The sequence below is a fragment of the Nicotiana tomentosiformis genome, chromosome 11, assembly GCF_000390325.3.
Source record: "Nicotiana tomentosiformis chromosome 11, ASM39032v3, whole genome shotgun sequence".
In the NCBI taxonomy this organism is placed as follows: Eukaryota; Viridiplantae; Streptophyta; class Magnoliopsida; order Solanales; family Solanaceae; genus Nicotiana; species Nicotiana tomentosiformis.
The window spans coordinates 71116520-71131478 of NC_090822.1; the positions used below are offsets into that span (position 1 = coordinate 71116520).

General features: G+C 38.3%; 1 protein-coding gene across 5 annotated transcripts; it reads right to left on the reverse strand.

The window, feature by feature from the left end:
- Positions 1–753: 753 nt before the first annotated feature.
- On the reverse strand, positions 754–13171 carry LOC104090216 (uncharacterized). Of its 5 annotated transcripts, none has more exons than XM_009595267.4 (11): positions 12897–13168; positions 12664–12690; positions 12187–12309; positions 11717–12008; positions 11461–11547; positions 10976–11050; positions 4520–5134; positions 3506–3682; positions 2501–2590; positions 1802–2119; positions 754–1420 (listed from the first exon to the last, which is right to left on the reverse strand). In XM_009595267.4, exons 1-11 carry the CDS (start codon positions 12941–12943, stop codon positions 1136–1138), a joined length of 2136 nt encoding a protein of 711 aa, XP_009593562.1. In that variant the 5' UTR covers positions 12944–13168; the 3' UTR covers positions 754–1135. The 5 variants fall into 5 exon arrangements, with proteins under 5 accessions (XP_009593562.1, XP_009593564.1, XP_018624318.1 ...); XM_070188402.1 differs by having other exon boundaries at positions 1202–1371; positions 12897–13170; XM_009595269.4 differs by lacking the exon at positions 2501–2590 and having other exon boundaries at positions 12897–13170.
- Between the last annotated feature and the right edge of the window lie 1788 nt (positions 13172–14959).

The window sequence follows — 14959 nt, forward strand, 5'->3', positions numbered from 1 at the left end:
ATGGCTATTTTCTAAATAGCCAACGGCTATTTTTGACAACTCAACGGCTGTTTGTTAAATTTTCCAAATGGCTAGTTTTTTTTAAAAAAGAATTACCGTTACCGTTTGGCCCACCAAAGGCAGGCCAAACGGTCCCGGTCCTACCGGTTCCAAAGCCAAGAACCGGCCCACGAGACCGGCCCAGGCCCACATATATCGGTTCTACCAGTCCCGGTCCCGGCCCACTTAGTCCGTTTGAACCGCGGTCCCGGACTAGCCCACTTGCCATCCTTAATTTGTGGCGTAAAGTTAGGTTGATCTTTTTTTTTATAGAAGAGTAGAGATTTAGCGTATAGTGAGTTTCTTTCCAAATAGCAAGATAGCATTCTAATCCTTCTCGAACCCTCCGTGACTAAAACCATCTATACCCACAATAAGATACCAAATGAACCCACGGAAAGTCTCAAATCAAGGAGCAAGGTGCTAAAACTCGAAATGATAGATTGGATCGTCAAACAAAATTTCTCCATTCGAGAGCTCGAATCCGAAACCTTTCGTTAAGGGCGAAGAATCTCATGCATCCCACTACATCTTTGGTGACAAATGAGAGTTAGTATCATGATTGGTCATCAAAATAAAGGTCTATTGCAAGTTGTGAAGCTAAATTTGTAACAAAAACATGCAGAAACTGTCCTAACATTGTCCATAAAATGAAAATCGCCGAAAAGGCATCAACCTTGAGCTGAAAATTACATTTAAGCTGCCACAAGTTAATATTGTCAAATAAGTTGTGTATCGTTAATTTGTTATCAAAATTCCAGATCCAACACCTACAGCTACAACTAGCAAAATAACAATTCCAGGTCTCCCTTTACGATTACATGACTTTAGCAAAATATGCAACTAAAACTAGGAACACCTGAATTACAATTGTAGATTTCATTGAGTGAAAATACATGTTAAACAGATATGGAATGCATACATCAAAATACACCAATTTCTTCTCTATCAATATCTTCTATTTCACTTCTCTTTCCGTAACTTCGTGAGCTAATTCCATCATATTCTCAAACTGAGTTCATGAACTGGACACCAATATTTCAGTACTACTGTGCACTGATGGAACTGCAGCTGCATGTTTTACTAGCTCCTGCTTTTAATTTTTTGTTGCAACAGGCAGGTCTCCTTCGCTCTTGGCCATGTGCATGCAAGTTTTCCGCGCTTTAGACTTTTCCCTGCGTCTCCTTCTTCGAAGACTGGAGTTCAAGTGATGCTCCGAGGTGGTTGTCAATTGGCATACTGCACTAGCCCACTCTGTCTCAACTTCCTTTGAAGAAATAGTCTCTCGGAGTTTACTCTCTTCTGGAATAGCCGTTTCCTTGACTAGCAACCCTGTCGTATTATTCGCAATCTGAATTAGATTTACCTTCAAACTTTTAACCTGCAGGTCCACGGAAAAAATTAATAACTGGCATACTGAACTTTTGCTTGGTTATAGAACAAAGAAAAAACAAATACTAGGCTAGAATAATGGTGGTAGTGATGTTTACAAGAAAAGCTCTTAATTTATCAATGGTTTCTTATATTCAATTAAGCTTCATCGTGAACTCTTCCTAGCTTGACCACTAAAAGTATCACTAACAGCTAGTAAGCTTTTATCATGAAAGCATCAAGCTCTCCTCATCAATCACTAGACAGCTTGTTTGCTTAATGTATTCATCCATTGTTTGCTGAGCAATTGCATCCAGACTCCAGATAATACTTGTGAACACATAATATTCCAAAAAAACAACCAACGAAATTCTAGTGTTAAAAATATAACCTGGTTTGGCTCAGCTGCTTCATGTTTTGCCATTTGTTCTATTGTTGCAACAGGCAGGTCTCCTTCGCTCTTGGCCATGTGCATGCCAGTTTTCAGCGCTTTAGACTTTTCCCTGCGTCTCCTTCTGCGAAGACTGGAGTTCAAGTGATGCTCCGAGGTGGTTGTCAATTGGCATACTGCACAAGCCCACTCTGTCTCAACTTCCTTTGAAGAAATAGTCTCTCGGAGTTTACTCTCTTCTGGAATAGCCGTTTCCTTGACTAGCAACCCTGTCGTATTATTCGCAATCTGAATTAGATTTACCTTCAAACTTTTAACCTGCAGGTCCACGGAAAAAATTAATAACTGGCATACTGAACTTTTGCTTGGTTATAGAACAAAGAAAAAACAAATACTAGGCTAGAATAATGGTGGTAGTGATGTTTACAAGAAAAGCTCTTAATTTATCAATGGTTTCTTATATTCAATTAAGTTTCATCGTGAACGCTTCCTAGCTTGACCACTAAAAGTATCACTAACAGCTAGTAAGCTTTTATCATGAAAGCATCAAGCTCTCCTCATCAATCACTAGACAGCTTGTTTGCTTAATGTATTCATCCATTGTTTGCTGAGCAATTGCATCCAGACTCCAGATAATACTTGTGAACATATAATATTCCAAAAAAACAACCAACGAAATTCTAGTGTTAAAAATATAACCTGTCTTGGCTCATCAGCTGCTTCATGTTTTGTCATTTGTTCTATTGCTTTGATATCTTCCCAAACAGGACCACCATCTTCACACTCAGTCTGTTTAGGGGCACTATGAATGTTATCAAGAAATGAAAGCATGTGCGTGGATGAAAAGATTTTCACAACGAAAGAATAAGGAAGAGAACGGCACCCAATTATGTGGCTTAGTGGTTAATAAAGTGGGTGCACACGTTGGAGACTAGGATTCAAATCTCATAGACAAAATCACTGAGTGAGGTTTTCGCAGTTAATTACTAAGGGAAATTCATAATTGTTTTATGCTTTATTTGAGACAGCTGATAGCTGCACAATGCAACCTATTACTCGTGTATATACAATATTTTATGGGTCGGAAGGTACATTTTGTCTATGCAGAAGAAGCGAATTCATGAATTTGCTATAAATAGTAATTAGTGCATGATTTCATTACTTTATGAAAACCATTCAATAATTAGTACCCAACTGCCAATGTAATTTTCAGATTTATTATGGTGTGAAAACGCCAATAAAGCAGCAGCATAAGAAGTTAACGACAGTTTCATACAGTACAGGGAATTAGGAAAAATAGCTGTGGCAGCTGGTTAGCGGTGAGCATTCCTGCTTTATCGCTAGGATCAGTAGTCTCGATTCTCTTCCGCGTGATGATCCAAACTATAATACTTGGACTGCAATAAGAGATCATGATACATACACTGATGATGAGCATTGAAAGGAATGAATAGTCGAGTTCAAAGTTGCTACATTGTCCAGTGGAATAATTACCTTAATTTATCAACCAAATATATATTTATATATATGCATTATGCAGTGGAACATGCAGTCATACATTTGCACGTACATAATGGTAAGAATCTAACATTTGGCGACTGAAACAAAATAGAAGTCTCAACTCTCATGTAACTAGCTGAAAATAAGTGGCACCCAATTTGCCAAAGAAGTGGCTACTCCTTGCTGAAGTAACATCAGACATACCTTGTTTGCAATAAGTTTCTCAGGGACATCAAATCCAGAGCACCTCTTGTTACAAGTACCACACCACAGTGTAGAATTATGAACAGCAACGTCACCACTCTTCAGTTGCTTTGGCCTTTCTAGCAGTCCTTTCGTATTACTCTCAATCCCAATTACATTTGCCTTCAAATGTTTAACCTGTAGGTCCACTGGACAATTTAATAACTGGCATACTGATTGATTTTGCTTGATTATAGAAAAAAAACAAAAACTTAAGAGCTTCAGTTCTCTCCATTTTTCCAATAGGCTTCTTAAATTCTCATGAGAATTAAACAGAGGCTCAAGATAATACTAAGATATCGAATGCAAACTTCAAAAAGAATCTACAAGAGAATTAAGGAAAAGAATGGTACCCAAGGATGTAGCCTAGGGGTCAATTAAGTGGGTGCAAACCTTGGACACCAAGGTTCAAATCCTGGTACAGACCAAAAATACTGGAAGTGATTTCTTCCTATCTATGTGGGCAAAGTTACCCGGTACCTATGCTGGTGGCAGATAGCAGGTACCCGGTGGAATATTCGAGGTTCTTGCAAGCTGGCCCGGACACCACCGTTACCAAAAATATAAAAAATTAAATAAGGAAAAGATTTAATTTCACTGTTAACTAAGGACAATTCAGATTTTTTAATGCTTTCTTACTAAGTTGAGAAGTTAACGACAGTTTCATACAGTACGTGGAGCTACGAATAACAACTGAGGAACCTGGTTGGTGGTGACCTTTCCTGCTTTATTACAAAGTTGCTATATTTCCAGTGGAATAATTACCTTAATTTACAACAACAACAACAAAAATACCAGTGGAATATGTAGTCATATATTTGCACATCCGCAATGGTAAGAATCTAACATGGAATCTGACATTTAGTGACTGAAATAGAATAGTAGTCTCAATTATCATCTAACTAGCTGAAAATAAGTGAGCATCCAATTTTCTGATGAAGTGGCTACACCTTGCTGAAGTAACATCAGACATACCTTGTTTGTAACAAGTTTCTCGGAAACATCAGATCCTTTCTCTTCAAGATTCCTCTCTGCCACAGCCTTCGAACTCATTGTTTTTTGGAGTTTGGCCATATGCTTTCTCCCGTTAAGATGTGCTGCCATAGCAGTCTCGTCAGAGCACCTCTTGTTACAAATACCACACCACAGTGTCGAATTATGAACAGCAACATCAGCACTCATCAGTTGCTGACCAGCAGCTGCTAGGTCGACCTTTTCTTTCAATTTTAGATTAGTACTATTATGCTCTGATCGTGCTGCAGCTGCATGTTTTACTTCCTCCTGTTTAAGCTGATTTGACTTGTTTGATGCAACAGGTGGGTTGCCTTCATTTTTGGTGGTCTGCTTGCAAGTTTTCAGCCCTTCACACATTGCCCCATGGTTCCTTCCGTTAAGATGGGACTTCAAGTCATGCTCCGATTTTGTTGTCACTTGGCATACTGCACAACTCCACTCTGTCTCAACTTGCTTCGAAGAAATGTTCTCTGAAAGTTTAATCTCTACAGCATCTTCTGGAACTGCTGTTTTCTTGACCTGCATTCCTATCGTTTTCCTCTCAATCTGAATTAGACTTTCCTTCACCCTTTTAACCTGCAATTCGATGGGACATTTTAATCTCCTGCATACTGATTACTTTTGCTTGATATAGAAAAACAAATACTCCTTCTGTTCCATTTAATGTGGCACTATTAATATTTGGGGAGCCTATGACTTACAATTTTATAATACTTTTAAGTTTAACTATTGTGACTTACAATACTTTCTACATAGTTTTCACATATGTAAATTTTATTTTAAAACATTTGAAGAATATATGTCTAATCACACTTAAAATTAAGTAGTTTGACCATTGCACTCCCAAGTCTAAGCCGCCAAACAAAATGTAACAGAGGGAGTACTAGGCTAGAATAACAGTGGTACTGATGAAGGATGATATTATCTCTCTCTTTGCTCTCCGCGCATGTTAGGGTGGATTAATAACGTACGCATCTATCGGCCATGGGAGGCAAAGGAAGACCTAAGAGGAACACGAATAAGCTTCCGATCGTGGAACTCAAAATTGGGACCAATCGGAAAATTGGAGTGAGCAACGAGCAATCACCGAAGGAAAACTCTGAAAGTGAGGAGAAGCATACACCAAGGGCGACGATCTGTGAGCAGAAGAATCAATCAAAGGGCAAAGAGCAAATGAATTCGATGCAAATGGTTGGAATTTCTGGATCAAACAACAAGAGTAGCCACGGGACAGCAGAGGGACGGAAAATGGGTATTCATGGTGGAACCCTAGCTACGAGCTTGGGAACACAGATTCCCACAATTAAATCTCCAGTGGTACAAAGTAGCGAAGCTACGAGCACCCAGAGGAAACTCTCTATGCCTAATGAGATGATGGTAGAACCAATTGGAGCACAAAGGGCAATAAACAGACCTATGGGTGACAAGGATGAAACACAAAAGGGAACCCATGGGTAACTGTGGTTACTGAGAACAAATTGGCATCTAGGGGCATGAATTTGCAAAATATAGCCCCATTGATAGTAGAGGGTGAGAAGATAGTTCAGTTGGATCAAGATAGTTCAGTTGGATCAAGAAGAATTAGACGGGGAAAGTGAGAAGTGGAGGACAGCGATAATCCTCTATGTAACTGGAAATTCACCATCCATTGGAGCTGTAGAAAGGTTTCTCAACTCACAATGGAAGTTCGAACAAAAGCCACAGATTTACTATCATCAGGAGGACTACTTTGTCATCAGCTTTAGCAGCATGGAGGAAAGAGATGAGGTAATGTTTTCAGAGCCTCATACTACTAAGAATAGACCTGTGATCCTGAGGTTATGGAACCAAGATTTCAACTTGTATGATGAAGTACTGGTACTATACCAGTATGGATTAGATTACCAAATCTGCCGCTAAGCTGCTGGAGTATGAGAACCCTCAGTAAATTGGAAGTAGCTTAAGGAAATCCACTATTTGCTGATGATTGTACAACTTGCATAGCTCGGATATCCTATGCTAGATTGCTGATTGAAATGGACATTACACGTCCATTGCCTAAGAGTGTGAAAGTGCAGGATCCAAAAGGAAATGTATTTGAGCAACAAGTAAAATATGATTGGGAGCTAGAATTCTGTACGAAATGTCATGAGATAGGACACAGCTGTAAACCTGTGAGTATTCAGAAAGGGAATCCACAGCCAGACAAAAGCAAAAACCAGAAAATGAAACAGGCTTGGAGGAAAAATGAGAGTACTATGGCAAAGGGGGCACCTATTAAACCAGTAAAGATTGTTGAGCCCATGAACCTATAAAGGCTGCTGAAGTTGTAAATTTTACTGAGCCCCAGCAACAAGTTTCAGTTGATAAGTGGACAGAAGTTAGAGGAAAGTCTGCTGCAAAGCCAAGCAAACTAATACCAAGTGAGGAGAATAATATTGATACACAGAATGGATTTAACCTTCTGGAGCATAGGGATCTCCAAACTATGCAGGGATGGTCTGGCTATGATAGAGGACAAAGTAGTAACAGGAGTGAAGGACTCAAATTTCCACTCTATTCTACAATGATAGTTACATGGAATGTGAGAGATTTGAATAAAACTTACCAACAAAAGGAGCTAAAAGAGTTTATAAAGGAGAATAAGCTGGGACTAATTGCTATTCTTGAGCATAGGATGGATGACCAAAAAGCTGGGAAAATAATAAATAAAAAAATAGTTCCAGGATGGAGTTGGGTGTCAAATATGAGCAGCACCTGCAAAGGGAGAATATGGATAATCTGGAATCCAAGTATAGTTGACTTTCATATGCTGGACGCATGCCCTCAATATATACATGGGTAAGTCAGAATATACACTTTGAAATTAGAGTTTCGGCTTACTGCTGTCTATGGATTGCATACTATACAAGACAAGAGGAGTTTATGGGATAAGTTCAGAGGCCTCACGCAAATAATTCAGGGACCTTGGCTAGCAATGGGAGACTACAACTCTATATTAACTATGGAAGATAGGCAAAATGGGGCACCGGAACAAGACATAGAAACAAGGGACTTTAAGGAGTGTAAGTTTGATTGTGGGCTGACTGAATTGGTAACAGTTGGGAGAGAATATACATGGACTAACAACCATGTATATAGTAGAATTGACAGGGCTTTATCCAACTGTTTGGGTCACTATGCTACCAACAACACGGGCACTGGTGATGGAGCCACACTTCTCGGATCACTCTCCATTATGGATAAAGTTTGGTAAGCAACCAAGTAAAAGAGCTAAACCATTCAAAAAAAATTAATTGCTTGGCAGAAAGTTCAGAGTTCCTACCATTAATAGAGAACTGCTGGAAGAGAACAAGGGAGCAGGGGTATTTGGAGAAGTTATGGAATAAGTTGAAAACTGTCAAATATCAGCTGAAGCATTTGAACACCAGACAATTCAAAGGTGATGGCAGACTGAAGAATATTTGAAGACAATTGCAAGAAATACATGTGCAGATGGGTAACAATATTCAGCAGTCAAGTCTCATACAAGAAGAGAAGGAATTGAAAGAACAACCGGAGAAATGGAGCATGATTGAGGAAAGTATATATAGGCAAAAGTCTAGGATCCAATGGTTGACACTAGGAGATTCTAACTCAGCCTACTTCTTTGCTAATATGAAGAACAGACGTGCCCAAAACCACATCAGAAACATTATCAACTCACATGGTATTTTACTGCAAACTGACAATGAAATTACAGAGGAGGTAACTGGTCATTACAGAGAACTATGGGGAAGAGCTGCTACTGCAACCCCTGCTATTGATCCTACTATACTGAAAGAAGGACCGGTCTTAAATATGGAGCAACAAAGGGGATTGATACAACCAGTGAAAAGAGAGGAAGTATACGAAGCCTTGAAAGATATTGATGATATGAAGGCACCAGGTGTGGACGGATTGAATGCATACTTTTTCAAGAAAGCCTAGCCTGTTATTGGGGAAGAGATCACAGATGCAGGCCTGGATTTCTTTGATACTACTGATATGTTCCCTCCAGTGAATTGTACAGCAGTAACTCTTACACCAAAAGTCAAAAATCCTTCCTCTGTCAAAGAATACAGACCTATCTCTTGTTGCACCACATTGTTCAAGATCATATCCAAAATATTAACCAAACGATTACAGGTAGTTATGGACAGGCTAGTTGATAATAGTCAGTCTGCCTTTGTACCAGGTAGGGTCATAACGGACAATATTATTCTCAGTCATGAGCTGGTAAAGGGATAGCTATAGGAGGAAAGGGTTGTCGCCAAGATGTATGATGAAACTTGACATGTAGAAGGCCTATGACTCGTTAGAGTGGATATTCTTGGAATAAGTTCTGGTTGGTTTGGCATTTCCTGATAAATATGTGAAATGGATTATGCAATGCATCCAAAGTGTCACTTACTCCATACTTATCAATGGCAGTCCAACAAAACCATTTGAAACCAGGAGAGGATTGAGACAGGGGGATCCCCTATCCCCATTTCTTTTTGTCCTAGCCATGGAGTATTTTACAAGAAGCCGGAAGAAATTGCAGCAGATTCCTGATTTCAATTATCATCCGAGATGTGAAAAAATGCATATTATGCAACTAAGCTTTGCAGACGATCTTCTCTTATTTTGTAGAGGTGATTCAACTTCAGTAAAGATCATGTATGAATGCTTCCTGCAGTTCTCTAAAGCTTCAGGACTGAAAGTGAATAAGAGAAAAAGTTTTGTTTTCTTTGGTGGAGTACATGATAACGTACAACAAGAGATTCTTGAGAACCTGGGATTTGAAAAGGGAGAGCTACCTGTCAGGTATCTAGGAGTCCCATCCAACACCAAGAGACTGACAGCTACACAATGCCAACCATAGCTAGAAAAAATAACGGGAAGGATAACATCATGGACTGCAAGACTCATATCCTATGCAGGTAGAACATAACTCACTAAAAGTGTGCTTTTCTCCATTCAAACCTTCTGGGCATAGATCTTTATGCTGCCCAAGAAGCTTCTACGCATGATTGGAACATTATGCAAACAGTTTTTATGGACTGGAACATCAGAAAGCTCATAAAAGGAACCTTTAGCCTGGCATAATATTTGTTGGCCACAGTCAGCTGGAGGATTAAATATAGTGGATATTGGGGTATGGAACAAAGCAGCTATCAGTAAGCATTACTGGAATCTCTGCCACAAAAAGGACAAGCTATGAATCCAATGGACTCATACCTATTATATAAAGGGGAAGATGTTATGGGAAGTTAATCTATCACAAGCATCATGGATGATAAAGAAGATATTGAAAGCCCAAGCATATTTTGAGAAATCTGGATATGCAGCAATTGATATACTAAACATGAACTGTTTTTCTATCAAAAGGATGTACCTCAGACTGAGAGGTATATTCCTTAAAGTACCTTGGAGGAGAATGGTGTGTAACAACTTGGAATGTCCTAAATGGATATTCACTTTAAGATTTGCTGCTCAATGCAAATTATATACAAGGGATAGGCTAGCAAAATGGGGAATAAATAGCAATCAGGCTTGAATGCTCTGTGATGAAACAGATGAAAGTATTGCACATCTTTTCTTCCAGTGTCCATACTCTGCCTCTATTTGGTCCAAACTATTGATCTGGCAGGAGATACAGAGGACACCAGGGGTGGCAAGAGGAACTAAATTGGGCAACAAAGTTTGCTAATGGCAAGAACAGCAAGGATCAGGTTTATAGACTTATATTGGCTTGTTGTGTCTACCATTTTTGGCAAGAAAGGAACTGTAGAATTTTCCAAGGAGTGCAGAGGACTTCAGCAGCGATATGCAGGCTGATTGTGCAAGATGTCCACTATAGAGGAGCTGGGAACAAAAAGATATCTGGAAAGCTTAGGACTATGAACTATTACATAGGAACTGTGTAATCACAAGGTGTACTGGGAAGAGGGGAAGTTAGAAGATTTAGGCATGCAGGATGATGTAAAAGTTGGGTCCTGTCCAACTTATGGGTTTTTGAACTGTTACTTATTTCCCTGGTAAACATAAAATCTCTAATTACCAAAAAAAAAAAAGTGGGACTGATGTTTTAAAAAAAAGTAAGAGCTTCAATGCTCTCCCTTTTCTAATGGCTTCAAATATTTACAGGAGAAACAGAGGCTCGAGACCATACCAGATAATTGAATCTAATGCAAACTAAAACAGGATTAATTTTACACAGTGCACCAATTAAACAGGATCTCAGTGTGCATTATTAATTGCCATCTTTCCCAGATTAGCTTTATCATGGGAACATCAAGCTATCCTCTTGTCATCATTAACAGCTTGTTTAATATTTCATCTATTGTTTGCTCAATGATTGCATGAGGCCAAGAGCAATACTTGTGAAGACATAATATTAACTAAGGAATATATATAAGGGCTAAGAAATATAACCTGTTTGGGCTCAGCTGCTTCATGTTTTGCCCTGTGCTTCATCACTTTGATATCTGCCCAAACAGGACCACCCCTCTGTTTAGGGGCACAATGATTATTATTTAGGAGATTTTAAGGAATGAAAGCATGAGAAGAGACAATGATTTTCACTACAAAAGAATTAGTTCGCAAGAGGAAAATTCATTCGTTGATGCTTTATTTGAGAAAACTGGTAGCTGCATAATGAAACATACATTAGCTTATGGGTTGGAAGGTACACTGTGTCTATGCAAATGAAGCATTCATGAATTAGCTGGAAATAAGCAAAATGTCTATATGATGTGTGTATTTTATGTGTGCGTGCAAACAACTCAATTTGTAGTTTTTTACTCAACCTACTAATGCAACTTGTCAATTCATTAGGGAGTGAAAACACCAATAAACAAGAAGTTGACGACTGTTTCATTCAGTACAGTAGAAAAAGCCAGGAAAAAGAGATGAGTGACCTGGTTGGGGTTGAGCATTCCTACTTCATCACTATTATCAGTAGACTTGATTTCTTCTGCATGATGATTCAAACTATAATACTTGGACTGCAAATAAGAGACCATGATGAATTTACTTGTTTAAAAAGAACCAATAGAATCCAGTGGAATAAGTAGTCATACATTTGCTTCAACGATGGGAATCTAACTTAATGAATTAGCAGCCTTAATTCTCACATAAACTGGGTGCTACATGCTAAAGTAACATGTGACGTACCTTGTTTGAGATAAGTTTGTCCGGAGCATCAGATCTATTTTCTTCCTTTGCCAGAGACACAAGTGATTCATAGGGTTCCTCCATTGGCTTGTTAAACCACTCAGTGACAGTTTGACGGTTGACAGACAAGCACAAACATACAAGGCGTTGGTAAACATCATAAAACTGCGTGATAACATTCACCGACAAACATGGATGAATAAGATTTTGATAAAAATAACACGCGCCGTTAAACTGAGGTATTACCAACCAACATATGGTAAGTAATTTTATATATGGCCACAGAGGAACCCTGCCAGTCAAGAGTAAATGGAAAGACATTAGTACATGCAGCAGGAGTAGTTTCTCATGTTCAACCACATATGTTTCTTGAAATGCTTGAAAAAAACTCTCTAGCTCTTGAAATCCGAAACTGCTCACCAAGGGAATTTAAGAAACACAAACAATATCATTACCAAACATATCATTACCATTGGATAAGTTTCTCAAAAAGGTCGTCGAACAGAGAAATAAAGGAAAAGATGGTCCAATATATGACTAGCTTCCTCATGTGATACTTGGAGCCAGTCTCAATCGCTCGGATTGAAGCACATCTGCGGTTCCACAAAAGGATTGGCAAACGACGTTATCAGCAACAGAAATATACTACACCAGGTGGACAATCAAAGCATTCTTCAATAGTAGAAGCTCTGATATGGGCTAGCGCGCATTTGGCATGGAGAAAATTGTTTCATATGGAAAATATTATCTACAAACTAGATTTTAAATTGGTCAGGAGTAGAAGTGGGCGACATAAGGTAATGGTAAAAATTAACAAAAATTGAAACAAGTGATATGAAATAAAAGTTGGGAAAAAGGGCATATGTCCGTATATTGAATTTTAGGATCACATTGTACTTTATATACTTTTTCCATATATGGAGAAATGGGGAGTTCTCTACACTTACAGAGGATACCCAAGAGCAAGTACCGGCCTGCAAATTACAGAGCAAGAAAACAAGGGAGTAAAAATACACAACCACATATATATATACGTACTTGAAAAGTAAAAGAAAAGTGATCAGCAAAGAGACGAAGTAACTAATCTGCAAGCTACGAAAGCTAAAACCTTGACCATTTTTGCCTTCCTCTTTACTACTACTTCAGAAAACAAGAATGTAAGAAAGAAAATAGATTTTACCACGCGAGGAAATCGATCAAGTGAAGCGTACTTGTGAGAAAACCCATTTTGGGAAATTTAATTTCCTTTAGTTTAGCTTTCCTTTTGTAACAATTTCCTCCGCTGGAGTTCTTTCAAGTTACTTGAAATGAGTTTCTATGATCAGAGATAGGAACAGAGATTGTACTTCAGAAGACTTTTGAAGAGGAAAAGACCCATCTTTCTATTTTACAAACTTCCAATTAAATGAAAGCATTTTGCTTCCGAAAAGCTGGAGTTTTCATTTACTGTTTATTTTCTAATTTCGATGATTCTACCGAATTGTAATTAACACCCATAATTAAAGAAAGTTCAGTCACCATAGTCCTTTCAACTTTCATTTTCTCCCTTTAAATTAGAACCCGTTTCACCATAGATTTTGCCAAAATAAATTTAGTTTTTATTTGGTAAATACATGTTTGGCCATAGATTTTATCTATATTTTGGCAAAATCCCAAATCCTAAAACCAGCTAAATTCCTAATAATACACATATTTTTTCAAAATAAATTTGGGAAATATATTTTGAAAATGTATGTCCAAATATATTTTTATTTTCAAGCCAAACTTTACTTAAAACAGATTTTTTAAAATAAATTTGATAATCTATAGTCAAACCTCGTTAGGCTAATGTGATTCTCTTTTTTCATTTGTACTGCTGACTTCCCAATTTCTCCTCCACTCAAATCCTTAATGATGAAGGAACTTGAAAGTACAACTACTTGTTTTTTTAATAACTAGTGATCCAATAGACTAGTAATTAAAATGCGCAAGTAAATACGAATTTTCCAGATAGAGTTGTAGATTAAAAAAGGTTGAAAGATGAGTATCCTGTAGGCAAAAGAAAGAGGAATAATAATTTTGTTGTACTAAACTTGTACAAATCTAGAAAATAGATTGGTTATATATCTTTATTTTATATTATTACAAGAGAATATTTTTATGAGTTGAAAACATGATCTTTCTATCATATGACAACAATTCTTGTCATTGGGTCTCAAAACCCATCAATTATGAAACGGAGAAAATTTCTTATAAAATTTGAATTCTAAAATATTTAAGTGTAAAAAAAAATTACCGTCACTGGACTACAATCGTTCATAGTGTAGACTTAGAAGCATTAATTATCATGTGGCTTTTTCCTTTACGAAACTAACTTGAAAGTTATCCATTGTTAGGCTTATTCGCTTAAAGCTCCCAAATATCCACTCCCGCCACCCTTAACCTCCCTGACCTACCCGCACCCTAACCCACCATTCCAACCCACCCTTTGCACCTAGCCCACTCCCCGCTCACCTCGATCTTAGGCCCTTGACCCTGGGCCTTGAACCCCGAACACTGGACCAGCCTCCCCTGCCCCCGACACTAGCCCACCCACCCGCACCTTGCCCTACCTGCTCACCCTTTTATCCTTGACCCTGATCCTTCGACCTCCCAAACTCTCAATGTCCCGCTCCTTTCTCCGCCCTCACCTATTACATTTTTCATAGTGTTTTCTTATATTGTATATTTTTCAAAAAAAAGCTTTTTACTTACTAATCAAGTACCAGAAAATAAGTAAGAGAAGCACTTATTTTTTCAAAAAATAATTTTCTTCGTGCCAAAATGTAACGACTCGGCCGGTCATTTGGAGTATTTTAGCCCCGTTTCCCCTATTCGATGCTTTACATATGTGTATTTGTCGTTATGTGACTTGCAGGGGGCGGTTGGTATAGTTTCGAGGAAGTTTTGAATTGAATTGGGACACTTAGTTCCGAGGTTGGAAGCTTAAGTTGTGAAAGTTGACCGGAGTTTGACTTTTGTGTAGACGACCCCGAAATGGTATTTTGATGGTTCCAATAGGTTGGCAAAAGTTGAAAAGTTGAAGGTTTGGAAGGTTCATAGGTTTGACCGGGAGTTGACTTTGATGATATCGGGTTCAGATTGTGGTTCCGGAAGCGGGAATATGTCAGTTGTGTCATTTGGGACCTTTATGCAAAATTTGAGGTCATTCCGAATTGTTTAGATATAGTTCGACATGAGTTTTAGAAGTTAGAAGTTGATTAG